This window comes from Lethenteron reissneri, chromosome 30 (assembly GCF_015708825.2).
Source record: "Lethenteron reissneri isolate LAM-NWPU_2019-01 chromosome 30, ASM1570882v1, whole genome shotgun sequence".
NCBI lineage: Eukaryota > Metazoa > Chordata > Hyperoartia > Petromyzontiformes > Petromyzontidae > Lethenteron > Lethenteron reissneri.
In genome coordinates, this window is record NC_083808.1 from 8,687,563 (window position 1) to 8,714,911 (window position 27,349).

Consider the following 27,349-nt stretch of genomic DNA (forward strand, 5'->3'; position numbering starts at 1 on the left):
TACATACAGTGTGTATATACACACACACACACAAACCAAAACAGAGATCCCACGCAAACCCTAAATGCACAGACTAACAGCCTCTGTTCGACTGTTAGTCTGTGTATAGGTGAGAGCATATGTGGAACCACACTGGGCCACCTTTGGCTCCCAAGTAGCTATGTTTACACACCGCACCAGGTAATCATTTATGGCCGAGTCGAAAGAGAGGAAACCAGGACCGGTTCCGATATTCATCGTTGCTGTTGGCCATGAGCTGAGACCCAAACTCGGGTCGCTGTGTTTGTAGCGCAATTGATTCCTCACTGCTCCACCACACAGAGACACACAAAGAGACAGGTTGCTCGGTTCAGATATTCTAAATAGGCTGTTGGGCTGCTGAGTGACATCAGCGAATGCCTCTTCCTCTTAAGGAGGGTGGTGGGGGGCCAGTATCAGTCATGCCAGCTGCCTTCATCTCCCCAATATTGATGTGGACCGTATTGCACGGTGCCGTGTATAATCGCCTGATCAAAACATATTTCCTGCTCAAATGAGCATCGAGCATGTTTACATCCCTGAACCAGTGGTGGATATTCCACATTCCCATGGCAGGGGTTAGTAATTCTAGATTTGAAGCTTTCGTGACTGCAATGATCCATATTCTCAGGTTTTTTCCGGTAAAGTCACGTAGGTAAAAACATTAAAAAGTAAAATAAAATAAAAATCACGACGTTTCGAAGACGGAAGCTTGTGTTGCCTCCGAAACGTCGTGATTTTTATTTTATTTACTTTTTAATGTTTTTACCTACGTGACTTTACAGAAAAAACCTGAGAACAGGGGTTAGTACTCTATTTATATTTAGAGGATAACTATCGTTGCCTTCTCTATAAAACGGTACCTATTTTAATGACCCTGTAGGGATAATAGTCAACCTCCCCCCACCAACCAGGATTTGAACTCGTGACCTTCCGATCGCGAGCCGCTCGCTCGACCGTTGAGCCACTAAAGCTGGACATCTCAGAGGAATGCAGATTATAGACATCAACACCCAATAAACGTTATAACTTAACGGATTACAATATAGTACTGTGGCCTACCAATTACAATTGGGATTAATACAGCATCTAAATCAGCAGTTCCCAACCGCGGATTTTCTTTTTTCACAAAACATCTGCACAACTATTTAGAAGATTTAAGAAAATGCCAGTAAAATGGTTTGTGCCTTTTTACTGATAATTTCACAGCACTTAGAGGTAGCTTTAATTTAGAAATTTATGTTATTCGTGTTTGGTTGCCTGCAACGTTTTTTTGGAGGATTGACAGTGACGCGAGCGGTTCCAGACGGTTGAAAGAGGCTGGTCTACATGTAGCCGCGTCTCAAGACACGGAACAGTAAAAGCGGGCAGACTTATTTTAGAAAAAAGCAGTTAGTTGCAGTCAGTTAGGCCATCGTGGTGGTGAGATGTTAACTCCCTTGCCTGGTATGCAGGAGGTCATGGGTTCGATCTAGACCTGGAATGCCTGTTTATTTGTAGTTTGCATGTTCTCCCCGTGGCCTTGAGGATTTTTCTCCAGGTCCAACACTATTTCCCCCTCCACATTTGGAATCAACATGCGTTTTGAGTATTTGGCTGCTAAACATTTCCACGCAATAAGCCACTTCGTTGAGCTATCCTTTGTGGCCAGGTCGCTTCTGAAAAAGTCCCAATAGCTCAGTGGGCTTTGCCTGGTAAAATAAAATTAATGAAAAGTCATAGGCAGAGAAACAAAGGAAGGTCCTGGGCCTCGACTTGAAACAGGGGGTAAGCAGCCGACAGCACAGATGTCTGGTGGGAGTTCCAGACAATGAGGGCATTGCAGGAAAATAAGCAACCACAAACTGAGTGAAGGGTGACCAAGGGCCACCCTGGCCAGCCTCGGGCTGGCTGCTGGGGGACAGGATCAACAAATAGATTTTGACAAAAGCAAAGGTGGTCACAACTGGAGCCTCCCATTCTGATTTGTGAAAAACCGACTCCTTTAAAATACAGACGGCGGGGAGATAACCACGCGGTGTAGGCGTCCTGTGTCGACCACAACGGAACAAAACGAACGGCACGCAGCCTGACCAGCGCAGGACGCGCCGATTGCGACGCTTCAGAACAACAAATATAACACTCGTGATGTGCGTGCGTTTATGCAGCATCGGCCAACAACGAACTGCCGTTCATTTAACGTCATGCACATTTTTACGTGATCGCACCGTAAAGTAAATACGTAAACTCGCGAGACCCGCTCTTGGGAGAGTGTTCAGTAATGAGCGCTTATGGCCGAATACCGATAGCGCAAGACACCTCCTCCGCACGGCATGAAAAAACCCACGCACGCTCCGAAAATCGTTTCCTGGTCCTGCATTAAATAGAACTCCGCATGCAGTCTTAAAATTTACGTATTACACATTCACTCAACCAATTCAGGCTCGGACTCTTATTATTACAGCTGGTGATTAGGCCCGCGGAGATCAGCAGCTCCGTTACAAGCACGACCACAGCCCAAGACCGTCAGCAGCGGTGGCAGCTGCAAGACGTGGCAATGCCGAAGAATTGAGCTCATCGGCTCTGTTACAAGGAGGACCTCAACCCAAGACTCCTGGCAGTGGCAGCAGGGCGGGAGCGTGCAAACTAACAAGAGCTAAAAACAAAACGTACTGACAGTAAACAGACGTCGGAATTTACTGCAAACAGGATAAATAATAAACAGATCAAAAAGAGGGTAAAAAATGTATCACATTTCAGACATATGTAGATAAAGAATATATAGAGCCTCAGACGTAACGTAGCTTTAATAATTGTCACAATTAAGCAAACCTTACCACGCAAACTTGAGTCTCGGCCAAAGTTAAAACGGAGGCTGTCATGTGGAAATAAGTCACTGGGATAGGCTAGTAACCTTTTCTGTGTTCCAGCAATAAATTACATCTTCATAGAATTGTTAACAGCATATAAGTCAACATTGATGTTTGGATGGATATTTTGGCTCCAGCCACAGGAATGTGAAATTTAATCAATGGCTTGAGAGCATCAATGCTTGGGACTTGCTATTATGAGCGAATTAATATGTTGGCGAAAGCCATTCATACGGTAATTTTTACAAGTAAAAATACGTTCTGTATTTCCATGTACGGTTTCATTGAAAAGATAATAATTTGCATTATTAATTTTGGGTCAACAAACCAACTGTACTGGCTAAGCCGCTAAGGTGTCAGAGCAGTCGTACACAGCAACGTGTTATTTACCTACCAACAAGGAAAGACAAAAAGGACACAGATTCCCCCCCCCCCCACCCCCGGGCGACAGAGGCTGTTGGGACAAGGGATGTTAGCGAGCACCTGCGAGAGTCTGCACGGCACATCGTGGAGGGTGCTGTCACTAGCACCACTCCCTGCCACCTTCATCTCCCCAGTGGGGATATTTAAGCACCGCACCAAGTCAACTATACCAACTATTTTTATTTTACCAGGTAAGGCTCGCCGAGCTAGATAGCTGTTTTTGAGAAGCGCCCTGGCCACAAATGATAGCTCAACGAAGTGGCTTGTCAAGTGGAAATGTATAGCAGCCAAACACAATAAACGCACGTTTCTAAATGTGGAGGGAAAAACCGGAGAAATCAGAGGACCCAGAGAAAAATCCACACGACCACGGGGAGAGACACACAAACTCCAAATATACAGGCGTCAAGGGTTGGCATCGAACCCACGCTTTCCTGTATAGCAGGCGAGGTAGTTAACATCTCGCCACTGTGGCACCTTCTTCATTGGAAGCCTCTCTGGGAAACCTTGGACCGCTTCAGACATTCGCCACCGATGTTGGCCACGAGCAGAAATCAAATCTCAGGTGTCTGCCGGGTTCACCAGTGTCATAACCACTACACTCGATCCATACAACAAAAGACAAAGATCCCCCGTGTAGCCTTAACAGACTTTTGGGGCAAGTGATGTTAGCGAGCACCTATGAAGGCCAACATGGCACACGAGGGGGTGGGTGGCCAGCACAACGCCCGACCGCCTTCGTCTTCCGAGTGGCGATGTTTCCACACCACACCAGGTATTCATTTGAGGCCGAGTCGGCCTAGAGGAGGCGCTGGACCAGTTCATATATTTGTCACCGATGTTGGCCGTGAGCAGGAGTAGAGTTCTGTTCACCGGGTTCATAGCGTAGCGTGCTAACCACTAGACTACCGCTCCCCACGCACACACAGACTCGCATATAAATTAATTCACAGATGCTGTAATAGACTAAACACTTGTGCTTAAGGGCTTATTGCTTGGGCAGGAAGCTGTTCATAACGTGCCGACATTGTAAACAGTGTGTCCTGTTGGCACAAATTGTTTTTGTGACATTTAGTGGGCTCGTGAATGGAGCACGCACAATGAGCACAGATCTGCCCCAAGGTACAAGTAGGAGCGTATGCGATTCAGCATTTAATCATTCAATTACCGTTCGCTTTAGTTCACAGCGTCGCGCTCAACGACGTAAATCATCAGGCCCAGCGGGTACTAGAAGAAAAACCCAAAATTAAAATGAAAGCGGGGAAAACATTTTTGTTGAAAAACAGACGGAATCTTACTCATTCTTATCTTGCCGAGGACATGCAAATTACTGTGCCAAGTGTCGTTGTTACCGCGTGTGTATATGTACTGTCAAAACAGAGGTATTTTTAAAATGTTTCTACAAAGCGGATAATATATTGTCATAAATATATTTTGGCATTTTAACTCCAGAACGATATCAACCAGAAGTTCAAACAGACCCGTCTTGTAAGCATAGACATAACAATTGTATTCATTCGTTATACACATGTCTATGGGACACTTTTTGTTTGACCCGGGCTGTAAGTGCTCCGATACTTTAATTGTCTTTGTACCGTTCGCCCTTCGGCGTTTTCTGGTCTAACACTGGTGAGACAAAGCCATAGAGACAGAGGCCGTCTCTGGTGTAGGCCAATCGGTTTCAAAAAAATGCCATATCGAATTATATCAGAGCAATGTTTGTTTGCATGTTTTGCCACAAGTGTGCGTGGCTCATGCAGCCTTGATGCCTTGCAAACGGTTTATCTATTTGGTGTTCGAACATCTATAGCACCCGTTTTACTGCCAGGAAGGGTATAAACCCTATTCTGATCGTTATTCAGTCTATAGCAACACGGTTAACGAAAGCTACAGATTCAAGATGCAATGAATGGCTTCATCAACTCGCAGTGACAGGGTCCAAAAACCTCCGACGACCCAGCAGTTGATGAACAAAAGGGCTGCATGTGTGTAGACTTCAACTGTCCGGAGCCGAGGTGTGGAATATATTTCCATGAGAAATTAAGCCCTGCAATATGCATATACTTAAGGACGAACTCGTCAAGGGCAGAAAGGGCTGCCCGATTAATCACACACACACAAAGGCAACCCACGCCACCCACCACTTAACCCACCACACCACTTAACCACATCCGCGATAGCCACAACACCAGCATAGCGCCCAGTCACCCCACTGTGCCCATGTCCTGACGGTTTATTTATCAAATTCCATTCGCATGCTGCAGCGTCTCCGTGCTCACCATAATTAGAAGTGACTAGCACGTATAAAAATGAGCTCTTTTGTCATGCCCATATTGCGTAGGCAAATTATTCACAATTGTTCACCAAGGGGACCGAGTGATGTTTTTATTTTTGAAACAGCAAGTTTTGTTTATTCAGAACAATATTTTTTGAAAAAAACTTTGAAGAGTAGGCAGCGTTGACCACCCTAGTGGAACCGTTCATAGCACTTGTGCTCTACTTGGCAACTCTGATGTTCTATGAAGAAAGTAAATGCTGTAAAAGACCTACATGCATAGTCCTGTACGGTATATACAATAAAAAAAGTGTTAATAACATTTATAAGTGACTATACCATTACAGATAACACAAATAATAACAGCAATTGTTTTTTTATTTTTCGCCGTTTACACCATGGCATCTCAAGAGTGCTCCACATCACATCTCAAACATGTTAAAGGGCCCCCCGAGGTGGCAGCTGTCCCTGTGGGCACAAGGTCACTCAGCAGCAGGCCTGAAAACGGGCATTTCCATGTTCGTAGGGGGGCGATGATTGCTGCTGTGTATAAACCCAATCGAGTTATTTGCAGATCATAAAAAGGCTTTATCCTTTCTGGCATAAACACAGGTGGTGTTAAGATGCCAAAAACCTATTACAAGGCATCAAATCCGCATTAACCACGACACATGCTTGGCGGTAAAACATGCAAACAAAATATGATTTGATCATGCATGCATTGTCCTTGAAACTGAATGGCCTTTTATAGCGTTGTCTCATCAGTGCTCGAAACCAAAGGCCAACCAAAAGGTGAGCATCTTGATACAGTATTGGGGAAAAAAAGGGTCCCATTAGAAATTTGCCGATCGTTTTCTGAATTTGGGAAATTTGGACCCCCGACGCTTGCACACAAAGGCCCACTCGTTTCGAATGACGCCAGGGAATGTTTAACCTCCACGGTAAAGCAGACGGCGCGCAATTTAGGTTCATTACACCCGCAGCATTAACCAGATAGGTGCAATATCATCAGGCATGTTCAAACCACTGCCGGATGAAGACATTTCCCCACGCCGTCACCAATCCTCCCGGACCCTGCGATGCCAAAACCCATCTCACTCGCCCCTCTTTCATACGAACAGATCTCGTCGCTCCATTTGCGATGGGCATCCTCCCCTCTCAGGAGCGTTCCCCCCCTCCTTGGACCACCATTCCATCACCAGTCTCGTCTATCCACCATCGTTCCTTCTGGTGCAGGTTGGTCGGGGAAACCTGCAGCTCTGCAGCCGCACGCGGCTCTTCACGGATCGCTTCCGAGACGTAATGCACGTCTGTGTATACATTCACATGCTTTGCAAGCTCGAGAAATGTTGAGTTCTGTACCGAATTCGAAAAAGGGCTATTCTTGTTATTTTGGTTGCAGACCCCCCCCCCCCCCCGTTCTAGCAGATGCGTCATCCTCCAAGCCCACTTTACTTTCTTGAACAGTTAACGCGACGTCTCCGACTTGCATTTGTTCCACGATCCGTGCGTTTCTCTTCCCCGTCAATCTAATTCCAAGCAAGCACCTCCCTTGGGTGCTTAATTCGCACCTCGCAGTTGTGCTCCATTTTCGTTTTAATCGAACGCGAATCGAAAAAGCCATGCGACACAGACGCCCGTACAAGATCGCTCAAATTACCCACGCCACAGCAGCCCCCCCCCCCCCCCGCATTGTTGCACACACACACACACGCCGCATTTGGATGATACGAAACCTTATTGAACGGAACAGAGTGGTCTTCAAAGTCCAGCTCGTTGCTCATTGCTCAAATAAATAGGTGCGGAAAGCCAGCATTATCTCAGCAATGCATCACTCGGTGATAAATACGTGGCACAACAATGTCAACAGTGACAGGGGGTGGCAGAAGCAGGTCAGCCAAAGACCACTTTGCAAACAGCTTAAGCCATTCAGTCATCACGCAGCCATAAATACGAGCGTCTGCAAAAAAACACACACAAAAGGTGTCATTTTCTCACTCTCCGTCATTGTCGTCTGACACCAAAGCTTGGGCGAAAATGAGCGGATATGCCAAGAGTGTTTCGCGTGCGTTTCCTAAATTTAGGGCGGCAGTAACCCAACGCTGTGTGGTTAGCAGAGGTCACCCGGTTAGATTCGATCTCCCGGCACGGCAGCTAAAGCAATTGAGCACGTTTCTTAAATGCTCAACCACCCCCCACCCACTCCCATCGCCCCTATGTCCACCCAGAAGAATAAATGGGCACACCACTGCAAAGTTTATCGGCAGGTCGTTATGTGGTGGGGTAAAGTGTGGGTACTCCCATCTATCCTAAGACGTCTAACCAGCGTGGAAGAGTAAGGCAGAAGCCATCCTCTGTAGGAGGGCTCTCTAGAGCTCCGCCTGTAGTGGAAGCCCTTCCTGTAGCAGGGGCTTGAGGCAAGAAACTTCCAGGGCTGCACCGTTACCCATAACGAATGATCGTCAACGCTGACCTTGCTGTTGGTGGATTGCGTTCCCAGCTTCTCACATTCCCACTTTCGGAAGCACCTGAATTTTATTTTAGAAGACGTCTCTTACAATACCACACGCAGCAGGTACTGCTGTGTGTAGGTGTATTGTCTGTGGGGATCGGTAGTGTAGTGATTCGCGCGCTGCGCTACCAACCTGGCCACCCGAGTTTGATTCCCGCTCACGGCCAACACCGGTGACGATTATCTGAATCGGTCCTGGACCTCCCCTAGGTCGACTCAGCCTCAAATGAGTACCTGGTGAGGTACACAAGAACATTGCCACTAGGGAGACAAAGGCGGCCGGGCGTGGTGCTTGCCACCCACCCTCTCGTGTGCCATTCCGGCCTTCATAGGTGCTCGCTAACAGCACTTGCCCCAACAGTCCGTTAAATCCATACGGGGGATCTTTGTCTTTGTTTAGTGCTCGTTAACAGCACTTGCCCCAACAGTCTGTTAAGGCTATACGGGGGATCTTTGTCTTTGTCTGCCACCTACTAATGGGAAAGCCTTTCAGGAAATTGCATACATCTAGTATAGCCAAAGTATGTGTTTTTTTTACTGCCGCAACATATGTACGGTGCAGAATTACACACACACGGTTCCGTGCGTGTTGTTGTCCGCAGTCCATCAATCCAGCGGAAAACATTAATTTTTGAACAGAGGCAGCTGGCCAACAAAACACGCCGCGTCTTTGCAAATCATTGACAATTAAATGTCCAGCCTTTTTTTCTATAGAAAAAAATCAGACACATGCACACTCACTCACGGGTGTATCGATGACGATTCGAGTGGCTTGTTTGTGCCGGACGGGCGCCACGCGTGTAAAGCCAAAACTAAAAATTGTCTCGACTAATACCGATGTCTTGCAAGATTACCTCGTCCTCACAACGCACGTGTAACAAGCCCTTCGTCAATCCACTGCTGGATGTAGATTCCCCCACGCAGTGCTGGGTCGCGGGACGGGGGGGGGGGTGTTTGACCATATTTCGATTTAAAGCTTTCGTGACTGCAGGGATTCATCTTCTTGGTTCTTTCGGTAAAGTCACGTAGAATGGAAATAAAATAATATAAATAAATCATAATAAAATCATTCTCACGACGTTTCGGCCACAACGCAAGCAGCCGTCCTCTTGCGTTGTGCCCGAAACGTCGTGAGAATTATTTAATGTTTTATTTGTATTATTTTATTATTTCCATTCTACGTGACTTTACCGAAAGAACCAAGAAGATGTTTGACCATACTTCACCACGCTGCTCAGTGCTGGTTGGGGGGGGGGGCAACGGACAACATTCGCCACTGACGGTAGCCGTGACCGTGAATCAAACTCAGGTGTGGCCGGGTTCAGTGCGCTAACAGCAGCAGAGCCACCCCGTGTCCCCAATGCCCTCTATAACGACTCTTGCATGTGGTTGTTACACGGACATACTGGTCCCCGTCATGGGAATGTGGAATTTCCCACCACCGTTTAATTGGCTGTTAACGTGAAATTTGCTTCGTTTCAATGACTTTCCGATATAGGTAATTGTTTTAACAGCAGAAATTAACGTTGCGTATGTGTGTGTACACAGTTACACAGGTAGGTCTGTACGTCTCAATAACGTCAGAGGATAATCATTCATGTTCGTTAAAGTGGCTTTCCCCGCTTGCTACCAGCACAGAATTTATTTAGGGTCCTGCTCATGTGAATGAAAATTAACAATTGATACAACACTATGATGTTCATTAACAAAAAAACAAGTCAGTATGAAGGGCATCACGGTATTTCTTGTACAGGTACAACCGGAACAAATACGGTCTATACACAACACAGTCCACACACACAACATAGTCTTGTAGTCCACACGTGACAAACATTATCTCTATTAAACAATGGGGATCACACGGATTCCTTGTACACTGAATGGACTCTAAGCAAAAGAAGAAAACATCAAAGGTATATCCATACAGCGATGTGAAACTACGATATCGTGTGCCCGTATGCCGTATTGCACGTGCCATTGTTCCCCATTGTCTAACACAATGGAAGAAGCATCGGGGAGGACTTCTATCCGAACAGATGGAACAACGAAACCAGCTAAAGTCGTTGTTCAAGGGGGTGCTCGGGTGGATAATGATTAACATCGTGGGATTGCGAGAGACGGCTACTTGGTGGAAAGGGATGAAAATAATGCCCCCTAGATCCAGCAGTGGATGAAGCATGGGCTGATGAAAATGACAACGAGCGTGACGGATGTTTAACTTCTTTCGCACCGTACGTACGGCCAACCCAAAACTACACAAACCAAAAAAAAACACACAAAAGAAACCTACCCGCTGGAAATATTCATCGACCGCATCGAACTCGGCCAATTCGCGTTAAGTGTTGCCGAATGCTGCCGTCGAAAACATTGCGGGCGTCCGCTAAAAGTTCACGTGGAACGATGAACGCCACCAGCAGGCGAATGCGCTGCTCCGATTGTCCTCCGCTGTTGTGCACCGAGCCTGGCCATCTGGCAGTCTCCACGTGCAACAATAGGCGCTGTTCGAGCGGCATCATCAGGAGCACACACACACAGAGGTGCCCCGCGCACACACACTCACTCACGCACGCTGCTCCTTAAAGCCGACACAATTGTTTTAGAACCGAGGGATGGGGGGAGGGAAGGTAAGTAACATCATCGCATCAACGTCCCGGCCGGATGGAATGCATCGCAGTGTCGCGAATGTTTGAACCACTTTGCGTGCCGAATAGCTAAGCCCGAAAAACACATCCATGGGTCACACACACACACGCGCAAGTCCACGGGACGGAAGGCACACGCACGCATACGATCCACGGGTCCAATACCTCTCCATGCGAGCGCAGTTTAAGTGGAGCTGTCGAATTCCCTCTTCATGTGTACATCTCAGAGAAAGTGAGCAGAAGATCTCCCAACTGATGATGTATCTGCCCGCCTCCGCGGTGGTTGATGGTGGTGGTGGTGATATTGTTGTTGGTGTCGGTGGTGATGCGATTTTCTGCTCTGCTCTGCTTGCTTGCTCCCGCCTGCTCTGCCCCTCTCTGTCTCTCCACTGAACCTCCTCCTCCTCCCCTCCCTATTCATCCCTTTCATACGGATGATCATTTTACCCACAATGCATCAGATCACCACGGGCAGACCTTGCCTGCCCCCACGTGGTAACGCGTTATTTGGTGGTGCTGATGATGCTGCTGCTTGCTGCTGCTGCTTGCTGAGCCTGCGTGAGCAGCGGTGCACGGACAAGACTAAACACACTCGTCAACAGCACTCCCTTAAAATAACAAAATATATAATGGGCGACGTTTCGGTCAATGGCCCTTCTTCTTTACAGCACATAAAGGTGCTATTTTTTTACCCCTATCTGGTAGCAGGTTGGAGGACAGTGTTGAACACAAAATGGAGATGTCTGGTGTAAGTCTTTTTCGCAATGTGCGTTTTATTTTGTGCATGTACCGTTTAACCCACACATAGCTGGATGAAGGCCTCCCATATTCGACCATACTTCACCACGCTGGGTTGGGGGAACGCAGACGGGGGAACACAGACCTGTGAGAATAACAGCACTACAATATAGTTTACTGCACTGCCCTCTGCTGCCCACGACAGAATATCGTAACCTGTGTGGGTATGGTGGGTCACCCATCCAAGCACCGATCGAGGCTCAAAACTGGTTGACTTCCCAGATTTGTTGAGGTCATGCAAATTCTTGTTGATGTGGTCAAAAACAGATTTATTTTTACAATGTCACATTTGTGTAAACCAAATCAAATATAAGTAATGTATCAGCCCAGTACGTTTACTCATTAAATAATCCCTGAATATACAGGCCATTTTGTTAATTCCTGTTTTAGAATGCCTGGCAATACATTTCTATAGTTTTTTTTTCGTGGAACGTCTCGCAGGTCAGAAAACGAATTTGCTGTACTGCCATCTATAGCAACCCCGTTGGCTTGCGGGACTGTATCGCAACTCATTACCTCCATCTGTCAGCGATCCAGCAATCTCAACTAAAATACGCAGGACTTCAAGCATGCATTGTCAACCCCATCCAATCAATTTCACAAGCCTCAACTTGTAAATTAGAACGTGATTTCGATAGCTCCTGACCTGGTTGAGAAATTTACATTTTAATCTTTCATAGGACCTTACCATTTTGCAGACACAACCCAAGCAGCGATGGAATGAAAACGCCACACCAACGTGTGCTGTATTCATGCCAGCAGTTTAGTGTAACCATGTAGGCAGCATTCAAGGCTGTGCTTCTAACGTGGGGAGCCGCGACCTAACGGTGGACAGATAATGGTATATGAAAATAAATAAATAAATACATTACGTACAGAAATTACATACTTATATTTCAGTTCTACCATGTGGCAATGCACTCAGCCACACCACTCATTTTATTTAATAATAATACAATTTATCCAAGAATGGAGTTTCTGTAGGTTAGCACGATGAAATTGCAATGCAGAGCTTGCTGGTTCGATGTGATCTACCGGAGGTCCGGTAGCTGCTGTTTAAACAATGGGCAAGCATCCTAAATATCCACATTTCTGTCCATCCAGAAGTATAAATTGATACGCCACAGAGAGTCAATCAGCGGTAGAGTGAAGGAAGTTAGTCTACTCCCACCTCTTCAAACGTCTGTCCAGCGTGTAAGAGTAGGCAAAATAGCCTCTATGTAGGCTTCTCTAGAGGCCCTTCCACCCGCAGTGGCGTGAGCAGGAATTGCAGGGTTGCACCTTTGCCTTCTATTTTCTATCGAGTCAAATACCACCACGTCTCAATATATTGTTTTCAGAGGAGCCGTACAGCACAATGAGAAACATTATGGGAAGTGTTTTGCAAGTGGAAAAAACGAAGTACCCAGAGCAAACCCACACTTAGCAGGGGTTAACACTTAAACATCTGTGCTGATGCAATCAAGAACCCATTTTCTGTACTACCATCAGGACTTTATAATTAGTAATATGCTTATTTATCCTACAAGTGGAAGAAAACTGAAGCAAAACCCATGCGCATGAGGGAGAAACACAAATCCTATGTAAAGATGGAATCAGATGGCGATTAGTCCACTTGTTGTACTTCTTTCTCCTGGTGAGCCAGCGGATGGCACCGCCTCGACACCCACGGGAAGGGAGTTTCACAACATGATAATTGTTTTTTTACCCTTCTATCTCATACTCTGATGGTGCATTGTCTTTGAGTTGTGCGCCTTTTGGCGTCATCTGGTCCAACCCATGTGAGACTAGGCTCTAAGGAAAGCTGTCTCGGGTGTGGACCAATCAACTTCAAGGACAGTGCATATATTATCAGAGTTATGTTTTTTGTTTGCATTATGGCTGCAGGTATTGTGGTCTATGCAAACATGACTCCTTGTAAAAAAGGTGTCAGTTTTGTTGCCAGATAGAAGGGTAAAAAACCAATTATCATATTTTTTACTGGCAAATGAGGTTCCAATGGTGTAAATAGTTTCACAACATGTTGTGCGGCAAGCCACCAACCCTTGCTGCCTTCACAGTGGTGTGCCAAAATTATTCCTGGAACAGTGTTCCAGACTGTTCAGGCTGATTATGAAGCACTGGCACCATGTCATGAGCGCTGCCCCGTGCTCTCACAGATAAAACGCTGGACTTGCAATCCAGAGGCTGCCGGTCCAATTCAAACTGCGCGGCAGTTAAAACAATGCAAGAGTTTCAAATCTCACCCAAAAAATCTAAATGGGTACACCACAGCGCAATACGGTGGGGCAAAGTGTGGGTAATCACAATCGACGAAATACCCTCTAGAGGACTTTTCAGTGGAGGCCCTTCCACCAGCAGTGACGAGATGGAGATATTATTTCCTTGACTTGGTATACAGGAAGTCGTCAATTCGATCTTGACCCTGACGCCTGTACATTTGGAGTCCATGTGTTGGCTCTCCCCATAGTGGCGTGTTTTGTTTTGTCCGGGCGCCCCAGTTTTGCCCTCCTTATTTAGAAACATGCGTTTAGAGTATTTGGCGATTAGAAAATCCCACATATGATATAAGCCACTTCGATGAGCTTTCGTGTGTGGCCAGGTCACCTGTGAAAAAAAGAGCGAATCGCTCAGTGGGATTTACCTGGGACAGCAAATTATTAATTTATTTAGTTCAGCAGTGGAGTAAGCAAGTCATTTCAGGGCCGTATCGTTTCACGTCATGATCATCTTACAGCTCGGTGGGTTTTGGAGCTTCGCAGATCAATGTGATCCACCAACCTTTGCCTTCACAGTTTTGAATTCTTGTTTATTGGGCCAGGGCATACATTGTTATTGCCTATGGCAGCAAAACTGTAGTACCGATGTGCTAATGTATTTATATCGCAAAAGAGGGATTTACTGTATTTCATGACCCATTCATTGCAAACGGTGATCACGCACTTCACTGTTATTGGCCGCAAAAGGAAATTGGATCCATCAAATCCATGGCACCGCAAGTGGCACCGCAAGTGAAATATCTGGCGCGTTGCGGGTGTGCGATACAACTCACGGCTCATCCTGTGCGCAATTCAGAGAAGCAAAGCTTCAAACCAGTAGCACACTTTCCTTTGTCCTTCGAATTCCCCCGTCAGTTTCTCTATTTTCGTTTAACTTTCCCCCCCACCACACACACACAGTGTTGTGTAAATACCACTCAACCCGGTCTTTTGTTACTTTTAAAATAAGCAGTGGCTCCCAAGAGGTTGGGAGACTATTATGCCCGAATACGGTTTATGGGCTCTGTCGTTTCTCTCTCTTTCTCGTTAAGTAATCCCCTTGCACTGGATGGCCATTCCAAATCATCTTGATAAATCTGGCACGAGCACGGCAGCGTAGAGAGAGAGCCCCCTCAAGGGCACCACCAGACCCACCTAGCAAAGAAATATGCCCGTCTCTCGTAGTCGTGTCTGCTATCGATGTTATGGGCATAACTCAGCCGCAAATAGCACACGCGAGACTCCGTAAAAACACAGCGGCCCTTGTATCGCAATGGCTCAATGACCTTGGAGTGGTAGCCAGTAAGTTATGCTTTTATTAATGCACGGCATGTGACACCTTTAATATATGAATGCATTTTTATAGCCAGAACTCTGCTTGGAAATATTTTCTCCGTGAACTTTTGTTCATTCTCATTCCTGCCCATGTCAGCACAGGTAGCTTCTCATCCGATAAATATGGCACCCAGAAAGGACAAAACGATATTTTGTGAAGGGGGAAAAAATGCATTCATCATCGTCAGCCTTGATCGATCCACTGCTGGATGAAGGCCCCCGCAAGCTACCACCATCTCTCACTCGTTTTCGTCGCTCCATCAACACTCCGTGTTTTGGGTACAATAATATCAAGACTTTTTCAGTTGCTCAGACAAAATAACAAAGTGGCTTTAACTTCAATGCAACGTACACGATTCGATACATCCGCTCAACACCCGTAACAAAAAAAAACAATTCATAGAGAACATTTAATTAAAGAGTTTCACGTTTTATTTTTTTTTAACAAAATGGCTTCGCGTATCATTAAAAAGTAATGAAACGTCAGTGTACACGACATGGAGACGTACAAATGGGAAACGGCGCTTGCGAGATAACGGCAATGCAATCTCTTGTGTTCGGCATTGGCCTCATCAATATTAGATGCATCACCCTCCGAGCTCACGCGTTAAATTGTCACCGTGCGGGCCACTGTGTGTATGCTGGGGGCACGCGGGTGATGGAGGGCGAAGATGGCAAGCCAAGATTCGAACTGGTTTGATGTAGAACAAAACAGAGGTCCTATTACGTTTTAAAGAAGATGATGATTCATTGGAGACCGCGTCGGAATTTTCTTTAACGCGGGATACGATTTAATTCCAACAAGGTCTTTCGTGAGTTTTAAGCGTTGATGACCCTGTTTGATGTGATGGTGTTTACACCCTTTCCGCCACCGAGTAACTCGAGTAACAAACAATGACCGACGCTCATAGAGATATTAAACCTGTACAGGAGAAACACTCCTCCTCTTTGTAAATAATCACTACTTCATTTGTTCACTGAAATTACCCCTGCGAAATTAAGACAATATACCGAGAGCTAAGGTGTTCTGCAGAACACCACTGGAATGCCGGGCCAGGTCACGATGCAATCGCCTACTTTATTATTTATACGGGGTTATGCCGTACGTATAAAACCCCTCACCCTGCAGATTAGCAAAACGGCAGACTATGTGCTTTTTTGTTCAATTGGAACGTTCAAAGGGAGTGTTGGAGACATCTGCAGAGGCAATAATTGACCGGAATGCAATGACAAACAACTGAATTGCTAAATCTTGACTTGAAGCTTTCGTGACTGCAGGAATTAATATTGTTTGGGTCTTTTCTGTAAAGTCACGTAGAAAGGTTCAAAAATAAAAAATAAACTACGACGTTTCAATCGCAACACAAGCGACCGTCCACCTGATGACGGTCACTTGTGTTGCGATCAAAACGTGACTTTACCGAAAGACCCAAAGAATAAAAAAACGAAATTGCCGCCGGCTCCACAAAACAAAGCCTAATTTCTGATTCACAGTCAACAGAGAGAAAGAGGGTATGCAAGGCATGGATTTCCAATGATACTGTGTCGTGTAAATGTATTGTAACGAGAGGGCAGGCCACCCTACAGGCAGGGTGGATAGCTCACCTCTCAGCGGAAGGACAGCCACCTCTGAGGTACACGAAACGGGGACATATCATGGAAAGATGAATATCTCACAATCACGAGTGGAGGACTACATGTAAATGCATAGTCTCGAGCGATCCATCTCTATGCAACTGATTTTTAAAAAAAACGGGACTTTTATTTTACCCGAGAAGACGTACAGATTTCCCAGGGCAGTAGCTACCTCGAAGAGAGGACGATCCTGGAAAAACTAGCAAAGGTGGCAACCCTTACTCACCGCTCACCTGACACACTCACCACTAACCAGTCACTCACCAATTGCACTCATCAGACACTCACCAGTCGCCTATGACAGGTAAAGTGTCATATAGTACCGTATCGATGACACGACTATTGCAATAGCACGCTTTGTCCAGTAGAAAGCACACCACTCATTGCAATTAGCATGCATTTTTTTCACCCGGGTCAAAGGTCACGGGTCAAACATAGGTGACGTTCAGTACCATAGGTTCCTGATTTCTTCCAGTCAGAATGTATCCTTACCGACTCATGTAAGAAGATAATTACACGAGAAAATGCTGCGACAGACAAACATGCTAACAGACTGACAAATTAAGTTGCATATAAGTGTGTGTGTGTAGATATATGTGTGATGCATATTTGCCTGCAACTTTTGATATGGTATTCTGTGTTGTACACCACACATTTGAACTGTAATTCAATTGGAGAGAATGTGTCATGTCAACGATTCAGTTCATTAAAAACCCGGCGTGCCGATGAGGCAAAGGAAATCAATTTTTGCGAGAGCTCAAAGCTGTTACATTATTCGCTGCACGTGAACTATAATCGTTTTAATCAACAAAATGTTTGTGTGTGCGAAACTGACAATCACGAAGTGTCTGCTGTGTCGATGAACCCCGGGGGTTCGCTGGTGGCCGCGAGTGGACGTCGGAGGGTGGAACGCTCGTGCCGGGCCAGGCCAGGCTCTATGTGGCCAGCTGGTGCGGGTTTTTTGGATCAAAGGTCGTTATCTCGACATGGATCAGACCTGCACACACACACACAATGAACCCCCATATAGCCTTTCACAGATTGTTGGGGCAAGTGCTGTCAGCGAGCACCTATGAAGGCTGGCACGGCACACAAAGGGGGTGGGTGGCCAGCACTTCACCCGGCCACCTTTGAATCCCCATTGGTGATGTTTACACACCACACCGGGTACTCATTCGAGGCCGAGTCGACCTAGAGGAGGCCCAGGACTGGCTCAGATATTCGTCACTGTTATTGGTTGTGAGTGGGAATCGAACTCGAGTCGCTGGGCTCGTAGTACAGTGGCTAACCACTGCACTCCCGCTCCCCTCTGTTCTGTTTTGTTGGTTTTCAGAATGGAGGCTTGGGGGCGTTCGTTTTGTGCCGTTCAAGGTGAAATTCTTTGATCGGCGCCAAACGAATGAAAGGAAGAGCACCTATTATCACACTAAATGTAAAATATTGCAATTTAGTAATAAAAAATAATTCCCTTTATCTACCCACGGAAGTGTCAGCGAGTCTCACGACTTTGGGATATTTGGTCAGAAGCTCCGTGAACGAGCGCTCGCTCGGGTTCACGTGGGAGGAAGCCACAATACTCGAAGCAACTCCACGCATACGAGGGGGCGTTATGCTCAAAACAATGCACGGATAGATTTTGATTTAAAGCTTTCGTGACTGCAGGGATTCATCTTCTTGGTTCTTTCGGTAAAGTCACGTAGAAGGGGAAATAATAAAATAATAAAATAATACAAATAAAACATTAAATAATTCTCACGACGTTTTGGCCACAACGCAAGCAGCCGTCCTCAGGTGAAGAACAGGTCTGTCGGAAAGACAGCGTCTCAATGAATAGGTTCATTCAGACGCTGTCTTTCCGACAGACAGACCTGTTCTTCACCTGAGGACAGCGTCTGAATGAACCTATTCATTCAGACGCTGTCTTTCCGACATACCTGTTCTTCACCTGAGGACGGCTGCTTGCGTTGTTGCCGAAACGTCGTGACAATTATTTTATTATGTTTTATTTTTATTATTTTATTATTTCCCTTCTACGTGACTTTACCGAAAGAACCAAAAAAATGCACGGATAGATTTAAAAGTCTCTTCTTGTACTGCCATACCTTGGCCACCTCGTGGCCCTCGTTCGAGGGCTAACCAGGCGCAGAAATACCTAGCTTGTGAAATCTGTTGAGGTCGGGTACATTCAGGGTGATTTGGTCTTTTAACAACGTAAAAAAATCACATTTTTGTTATCAGAATGGATCCCACGGCCCAGCAGAAGCGCGTTTGCCGCTTGTTGCAGAGGTTCACGGTTCGAATCCAGCGGCCGCCCCGGTTAATACTGCGGGTGTAAATATTGTAGTAGCAATAATAATAATTATACAAGCTATGCGCTCCACAGTGGACGTTAAAGATCCCCTGACATAATTCACAAGAGTGGGCCGTTGGGTGCCAGTGTCATGGTTCAAATATTTCAAACTGGAAAATGACCCGCAAACGACTCCATGTAGAATCCTACATTAGCAATCATCGCTCCCTACTGGCAGACTAATACCCCGGGTGACTCTTGTAAATGAGACTCATCCTGGTGTCCTGCATTCTCGCCTGGCTAAACAACAGGAGCTTGAAATACCGCCTGCACATGGCTGTGCCCACACACGGAGCTCAACCGTTCTAAGCCCAAGCGTTGCGCCGCGACGCAAGGTCAGGAGAAGCGGTGTTTTTTTGGGGGGGAGCAGAGACGAACTCGGAGGGGGGGGGGGGTCAGGGAGGAGCCGGAGCAGAGAGGAGCAGGGAGCGGAGAAGACGCAGACGGGAGGAGCGGAGATAGATAGAGAGAGAGCGAAGGGGACGAGGGAGGATCCGTTACTTTTCCATTCGCTCGTCTCCAGCTCGACGCCCTCGAACGTCTGGTCGTACGGCTCGGCCTCGGTCTCTTCGAGCGGCTCGCGCGTCTCTGAGAAGAAGGGGTGCTGCAGCGCCTCCGAGGCCGTGGGCCGCTGCTCGGGGTCCAGCGCCAGCATCTTCTCCAGCAGGTCGATGGCTGCACAGGAGACGGGAAGGTGGAGAGGCAACTGGTGGTGTCAATTGCACCGTTAATTTATTTTTGTTATTTTCATTACTCTGGTTTAACACGTAGGGTCCAGCGCCAGCATCTTCTCCAGCAGGTCGATGGCTGCACAGGAGGACGGGAAGACCGCATCGGAATTTTCTTTAACGCGGGATACGATTAAATTCTAACAAGGTCTTTCGTGAGTTTTAAGCGTTGATGACCCTGTTCGATGTGATGGTGTTAACACCCTTTCCGCCACCCTACTCGAGTAACAAACAATGACCGACGCTCATAGAGATATTAAACCTGTCCAGGAGAAACAGTGCACAGCTCCTCTTTGTAAATAATAACTACTTCGTTTGTTCACTGATATTACCCCTGCGAAATTAAGACAATATATCGAGAGCTAAGGTGTTCTGCAGAACACCACTGGAATGCCAACTTTTGGTGTCAATTGAACCGTTAATTTATTATTATAATTTTCATTACTCTGGTTTAACATGTAGGCCCTCGCGAGGAATATCATCCATAAGAGGTTTTTTGGGTCAGATCGCTTAAATATATAAATGTGTCATTAAACCCGCCACCACCCGACACAGCCAACTAGTAAGGTTTGTCACGTAAACAAAACACGCCAATTCGTTACTAGTACAGCACACCGGTGTTTTGGAGAGCAAAGCCACAAGATTTACAATCTGAGTAAATGTTGTGGCTGTCGCCTGATGATGCTAGTTGCAATTACGAGTGAAATGTCTTACTCAGATTGTAAATGTTTGTAAATACGATGTACGAATCGAACAGCCAAGTCAAAGTTAAAACGAATTAAACTAGTTTAATGTTGGCCTATAACTGGTAGCAATGTACACAGTGACGCTACAGCTGAAAATGACCAACTTACACCACAGGATGTAGCAAAGTGCTGTAGTAGTGCATTCCAAATATTATGACGCTGTGTGTATATATATTTGTGGATGGCTTCTGAAAATCAGAGGCCACGAGCTGCATCCCATAAAGGCCCTGCGTTAATCTGGCCCTAATTGCGGCAACCCTAGAAGGAAGAACGCAAGGAAAAATGTGTTCATGCATTCATCCATCTGTATGAAGTTCATTGGTATTGAGTCTAGCGAAGCACAGCAGGAAGCGGACCATTACAGCGGTAACCTAGTCCTGTAATTTGAATCCAATCGAAAAATCAGTTGACAAAACGGTGACCCCCTCAGAAACGAAAGCGATCTGACCACATGCCCTGCCAAGCAAGTCCAGGTGGTTACTACCCATTAATGAAACTTAAGATTTAACAACAACAAAATACGTTGATTTTTCACCACGTGCTTAAACAACAGCTACATAAGGTAATCAGAAAGTCAACATTATGCAACACAGAAACATGCTTGCAGCCACAAACGTGGACAAGTGTGCGTCACAAGCCTCCTCACCCGAGCAGGCAGCCCTGAAATGCAGAACACTCTAACAAGACATCTGGCCAGTTGGGGAGGAGTAGACCAAGTACCCTCTAGGGGAGCTCTCAAAAGCTCCCTCGAGTAGAGGCCTGTCCACCAACAGTGACGTGAGAAAGCATCTACGGGTATTGCCGCACATGTAACAATGTGTTGTGAAAGAGCCTGTAACAAGTATACCAAAGACATCATATTTGATGCTGCATCCTAGGGTTAACAATGTTTTTTAAAAATAATTTTGGTCACATCCTGAAATATTGCATGCAGCTCCTGGGAATTACACCACAACCACAACAACGCAACTCAGCTCAACTCGCCAACCGCGTGACTGGTGTACAAGTTGTCTCAAGTAAACAGCGACCGACCTATGGGGTTGGCGTTTGGGAGCAGGGTGGAAATCCGTCTCTTCTCCATCTTGGGCAGCGTCTTTATGTACTTGGCTGCCTGCAACAACAACAACAAAACCAACAAGAAAGTGACAACAGCATTAAGCACTCGGGGTTACAATGACGAAGAGGCATTCGTGTAAAACAGACAGAAACACTTCCACCGTCACGTCACGAGCCACTTCTACCACTAACACGAGTGACAGTTCCATCAAATCCGTGCAGCACCAATCGCCCACTTAGAATCGGCGTTTAGAGCCAACTGCTCGCTCTCGACGCACAGAGATGTTAGCACACTTCGGCATTTGTGTACAAATAAAACTCGACACATCAATGGTTTTACATACAAATCAAACACGTGAATTCTAGATTTGAAGCTTTCGTGACTGCAAGGATTCATACTCTTAGGTTTTTTCGGTAAAGTCACGTAGGTAAAAGTAAATAATAATAAAAAATAATAAATACAGTAAATTCAACTGTGACGGTCCCACCTGATGATGGAGACTTGTGTTGCCTCCGAAACGTCGTGATTTCTTATTTTATTTCTATAATTTTTTCTATTATTTATTTGTATTATGTACTTTTACCTACGTGACTTTACCGAAAAAACGTAAGAGTACAAACACGTGAAATCAATGGCTTTGTGCTACGAATAATGTGTCATTGCCCAAATCTTCGCCGACCCTACATCTTTTCTCTTTTAAGCCCACCGTGTTATTGACAAATGCGTTGAGATTTTCTTCTTCTTAATTCTCCCTGTGCACCACTGCCAACGCAGCAGCAGTGTCACCAACAAATAATTTGTTCTGCATTTGTAGAAATATTTTCAAGGTACCAAGATGTAAGTTTCATTTGGGATGCCCATGCCTGCCTATAAATCACGCAAAAGATTAGCATACTGGTGCTGACGGCTATAGCATTGAAAATTGATGCGAGTGTGTGTATAATTGTCATTTCCTGTTTTCAACCCTGAGTGATGCACCCTCTAGGGTATTTATTAGAGCTGGGACAGAGTCAATTAGGTCCATGAATTGACTCATCATTGTTTTTAACTACTTTTTTTTGGTTAATTACTCGAGCCCATTTTAAAACGAATGTTACCCCAACATCCTGCCTCCCGAAAGCAGAAAATCCCCTACAAGTCATGCCCAGTGCGATGACGCAGCTAACAATGGTGATGGCATCACAAAACTCCGCCCATCACCTCCCTTCCAGCGGCACACTTTTTTTTCCAATTATATCTGTGTTGTACGTATATCTTTCGCAAAGTACGTAGTCAACCGTGCGAATCGGAGGTGCGGGGGAATGACAACAAACTAAACACAAAAAGCAGTTTGAAATAAATTAATTTTCTCCATTGGAACCTCATTTACCCTTCTATCTGGCAACAAAACTGACCTTTTTTTACAAGGAGTCATGTTTGCATAGACCACAATACCTGCAGTCATAATACAAACAAAAAAACATAACTCTGATAATGTATGCATTGTCCTTGAAGTTGATTGGTCCACACCGGAGACAGCTTTCCTTAGAACCTAGTCTCACATGGGTTGGACCAGATGACGCCAAAAGGCGCACAACTCAAAGACAATGCACCATCAGAGTATGAGAGCTCGGGGTAAGCATCTACACCATATTTTTACACCATAAATTTTCTATTCAGATTTAAAAGTGCAGTGGCTTCCTAATATCGGAAGCAAGAGCATTTTAGACGTCCACAGAAGCGCAACTTAAAGTGTGCGATGCAGTGACCATCTTTGTAATCCAATTGTGTCGAGAAATCGAACCGATAACCTGTGCACTAATCGACGATGAATAATTGATTAGCCCAGCTCCAGTACCGCATTAATAATTATTGGACCTGGAGGCTTTGCTCAAGACACCCGCAGCACCGTAGAACGTGAACTGGAGCCAGTGGCGAGTGCGAGGACCCCGGGTAATGAAGTGCAAGAGGCAGCTCACATTCTCGTCCATTCTGTCGACGAGGTACTTTGGAGGCGTTCCCGTCAGCTTCAGGATCAGCATCAGCTGGTCCATGTCTGGTTGCCCTCGTCAAGGCCGTTGTCATTGACAAAAACACTACAACTCGGTATACACTTTTGTTGACAGGCAGGGTTGCTAACCGTCCCGGATTGTCCGGGAGTTTCTACTGGAAAAAGGTATCAATCTCTTGGTGACTATTGAATGCAAACTCGGTATACATTAATTAATTTTAATTTCATTTGTTTACCTACGTGACTTTACCGAAAAAACTAAGAGTATGAATCCTTGCAGTCACGAAAGCTTCAAATCTAGAATTACTGAATGCAATGCAGGAGATTTTAACAATAATAGGGTATTTTAAGAAAATGAATTTAGTTTAAAAATCTCCAGGAATAGCTTCAGTCAGAGTTGGTAACCACATTCACAGGAGATCAATACAAAATATTCAATAAGAAATTTTCCAAATGTCCCAAGCCAAATGCAGTAGAATGGACCTTACTGATAAATACTTTGGGAATAATGAGGATCGTGAAGCCTATGACCAGATCACCTGTCAGATCTTAAAAGCTAAGCAGGCTTAAGCCTGGATTGAGTCTGGATGGGTGACCAACATCCCCAACAGGTTTCTCGAGGCTGCTGCAGGGCTACGTAGTGGGCAGCAGAGGGCAGTGCAATAACATTCATTGTTGTACTGTACTGTTCTGTGCTCCATAGCTTCACTAATCCGCACTGACCAGCATGGTGCAGTGTGGTCAAATAAACCCCCACAGCCTGCACAGCAAGAGGAGACCCCACCCAGCCGTGGACCAACCAAGGGCTCGATGTCAGCATATTCATGAGACAGAAGAGACGTTGTACAAAAGAGTCGGATTATACACGGGGTAAAAAAAAAATTACTCCTAAGAACCTTTAGAGGGGAGACTTGATTAGTCATCACATAGTATGTGATTAAGACATTATTAAAAAATAATAGAAACACACGTCGACTGTTGTACGTTGTAAGTAAAAGATGTAACACATGGTATATGTCCATTTACGTAAAAATTATGTAAAAATCCGAGACTAATGTTTTGAGACGTCAACCGAGGGGGTCTGTCGTACGTGCAGACAGCAAAGCGGATTACCAATTTAGATAGCAGGAACAGCAGGAGGGAGAAGGAGCAAACTATAATCACGGTCTGATTGGCAGGCAGCTGAGAGAGGGGGGAGGTTTTGGAAAGTGAGAGAGACGGAAATAGTGTGTGGGCTTGAGAATAGAGAGGGCAGCAGGAGCTATGAGAGATTTCAGAAAATAATGAGATTATACAGCACTGTAATTGAGACTTCATTCCACGAATGAGGTATTTCACGTCCGTGTAAACATTGTATTCACCATTGCGTAGGCTTTCGCGGTTGTGCTGCGTAACTGTCCGAAGGGCTTTTGAGTTGTACGGGCGGCAACGACGCAAAACACACACGAGGCAGAGGCACAGCCAGTTGGGTCAGATAAAACATTTTCAAACGACCGGTCCCATTTCTTTGATGACAATTTTCCATTTTTGGCGAAGCGTTCATCCAGAATTGGATAGATCACGGCTGATGATGATACTACGACGATGAGTGATACCATGTTTCAGGTGAACGTGTGGTTAAATGACCCCAATAATTGTGAAACGTCTGCATTGATTCGATAAAAACTGTGACCGTTACAAAACTGGCACTGATTAAAAGCAGAGGGGGTCAATCAGTCCAATTTGAATATGAACAGAAACTACAGCAGACATGAAGGGTTCTTGCAACAAATCTTAGGGTAAAATTTGAACTAATATGAAAAACAACGCTTGTTAGTCAAAACCTGTAACAAAAATGTCCCGGAATGTTTCCGATCTAAATCATATCTCGGAAGCTAAGCAGGCTTGAGCCGGGATATTGCTTGGATGAGTGACTGCCACCTTGTGCAAAGCAGAGGTGCAATGGGCCTTGCGGGCAGCAGAGGGCAGTGCAGAAAATCCATTGTAGTTATGCCCTCCCCCACCTTCACCAAGTGGCATTGGACCAGTGTGGTGAAGTATGGTAAAAAAAAAGCCTCATTACATTGGGACACCCTCATCCAGTAGTGGATTAACAAAAAAACACATGTGCTGTACATGTACAGGTTGGACAAAACTCTCTCCTCCCAACCGCTGTCCCACCACTCTCCACCGCTCGGTAAAGGTCGCCAAAGGATACGGTCATTCCCAGGAAATAGAGGCTTTCCGGTGATCATCTCCGCCATGATGCATCCCACCGACCAGATGTCCACTGCAGAGCACAGGGGATAGGCTCAACACAGCACACGCCGCAAGACGCTTCGACCAAATCACCCGGCACGTGGTGCCCGGCGACGTTCCATCTCCAGCGCTCAGCAGAGAGAGCCCCATATGAAGCTCGGATGAACGAGCACCATGCACAGCAAGTCGCAGGCGGTGGCGAGGTGTTAACTGCCTTGCCTGGTTTATAGGAAGTCGTGGGTTCGATCCCAGTCCTGACGCCCGTATATTTGGAGTTTGCGTGTTCTTACCGTGGTCGCGTGGATTTTTCTCCGGCTCCTCCAGTTTTCCCTCCACATTTAGAATTAACATACGTTTCGAGTATTTGGCTGCTATAAATTTCCACTTGATAAGCCACTTCGTTGACCTATCATTTGTGGGCAGGTCGCTTCTGAAAAAGAGCTATATATTTTGATGTAAAGCTTTCGTGACTGCAGGGATTCATATTCTTGGTTTTTTCGGTAAAGTGACGTAAAAGGGAAATAATAAAATAATAAAAATAACAATTTTTAATTCTCACGACGTTTCGATTGCAACACAAGCAATCATCATCAAATTTTATTGCTGTGGTTTTCACACCTGATGATGATTGCTTGTGTTGCAATCGAAACGTGGTGAGAATTTGATAGTTACAAAATTTTTTTTATTTTATTATTTCCCTTCTACGTGACTTTACCGAAAGAACCAAGAATAATAGCTATATAGTCCAGTGGGCCTTACCTGGTAAAATAAAAAATAGTTTAATCGTAGTTTATAGGTTGTGGTCATACGTGGTTCAAGTTCAAGTTAATTTATTAATTATAGCCCTGTGAGTCATTCGGCTCTTGAATCGGGTGCAACCGCAACAAACAAAAAACAAAAACATGAACAAAAAAAACCATCTTAAAGTGAAAATGTGACTAAGTGCAAACAGAAAATCCAAGAAAAGACAGCAAAATATTGCAGAAAAAAATCACCGTACACCAACGCTGTGTGCAATAATCCCAGTGGGATGCAAGTCAAACAACCAACAACAACCACAAGACAACTTAGATTAAGGCCATCAGTCTAACTCTGTACTACAACAAACAAACATGGCTAAACCAATACACTTTTCGAAATCACCAAAATAAAGCCATGAAAGCAATGAAACAGTGATCATAGGAACTGTGACGGAATTTTCACAATAAATGGCAATAAGTGGTGGGCAGCAGAGGAAGATAAAATCAATTTCTGCACTGTACTTCTATGTGCTACACACCTTCACCAACCCACGGTGAGCCAGTGTGGGTGAAGTAAGGCCAAACAACTCCCACGTCAGCGCGGAGTGGAAGCAAGGCTCGGGATCGACAAAGGGCTGTTCATTTACACGACACTGCAATTAATCTGGCTTTTGCGATCCAGGTCTCAAGAGGCAGGCGTCGCAAGGCACTCAACAGAGTTTGAAGCCGGGACACAAGTGGCATCGGTGGGATGC

The 27,349-nt window shown here is 45.5% G+C and overlaps 2 protein-coding genes across 3 annotated transcripts in view; both read right to left on the reverse strand.

Annotated features, from left to right (window-relative positions):
• Nucleotides 1–11,096, reverse strand: part of LOC133349491 (plexin-B3-like) — a 132,244-nt gene extending 121,148 nt beyond the window's left edge. The window contains 1 exon segment of the mRNA XM_061562992.1: nucleotides 10,885–11,096. Within this exon segment, the coding sequence (XP_061418976.1) occupies nucleotides 10,885–10,892 (8 nt within the window). The 5' untranslated portion in view covers nucleotides 10,893–11,096.
• A 4,423-nt stretch (nucleotides 11,097–15,519) lies between these two features.
• Nucleotides 15,520–27,349, reverse strand: part of LOC133349494 (mitogen-activated protein kinase 12-like) — a 31,868-nt gene continuing 20,038 nt past the window's right edge. For both annotated transcript variants that reach the window (XM_061562997.1, XM_061562998.1), the window contains exons 9-13: nucleotides 25,814–25,885; nucleotides 23,585–23,661; nucleotides 21,602–21,680; nucleotides 19,597–19,770; nucleotides 15,520–17,742 (exon numbers count right to left, since the gene is read on the reverse strand). In XM_061562997.1, coding sequence (XP_061418981.1) covers nucleotides 17,681–17,742; nucleotides 19,597–19,770; nucleotides 21,602–21,680; nucleotides 23,585–23,661; nucleotides 25,814–25,885 — 464 coding nt within the window. In that variant the 3' untranslated portion in view covers nucleotides 15,520–17,680. The remainder of the gene's footprint in view (nucleotides 17,743–19,596; nucleotides 19,771–21,601; nucleotides 21,681–23,584; nucleotides 23,662–25,813; nucleotides 25,886–27,349) is intronic.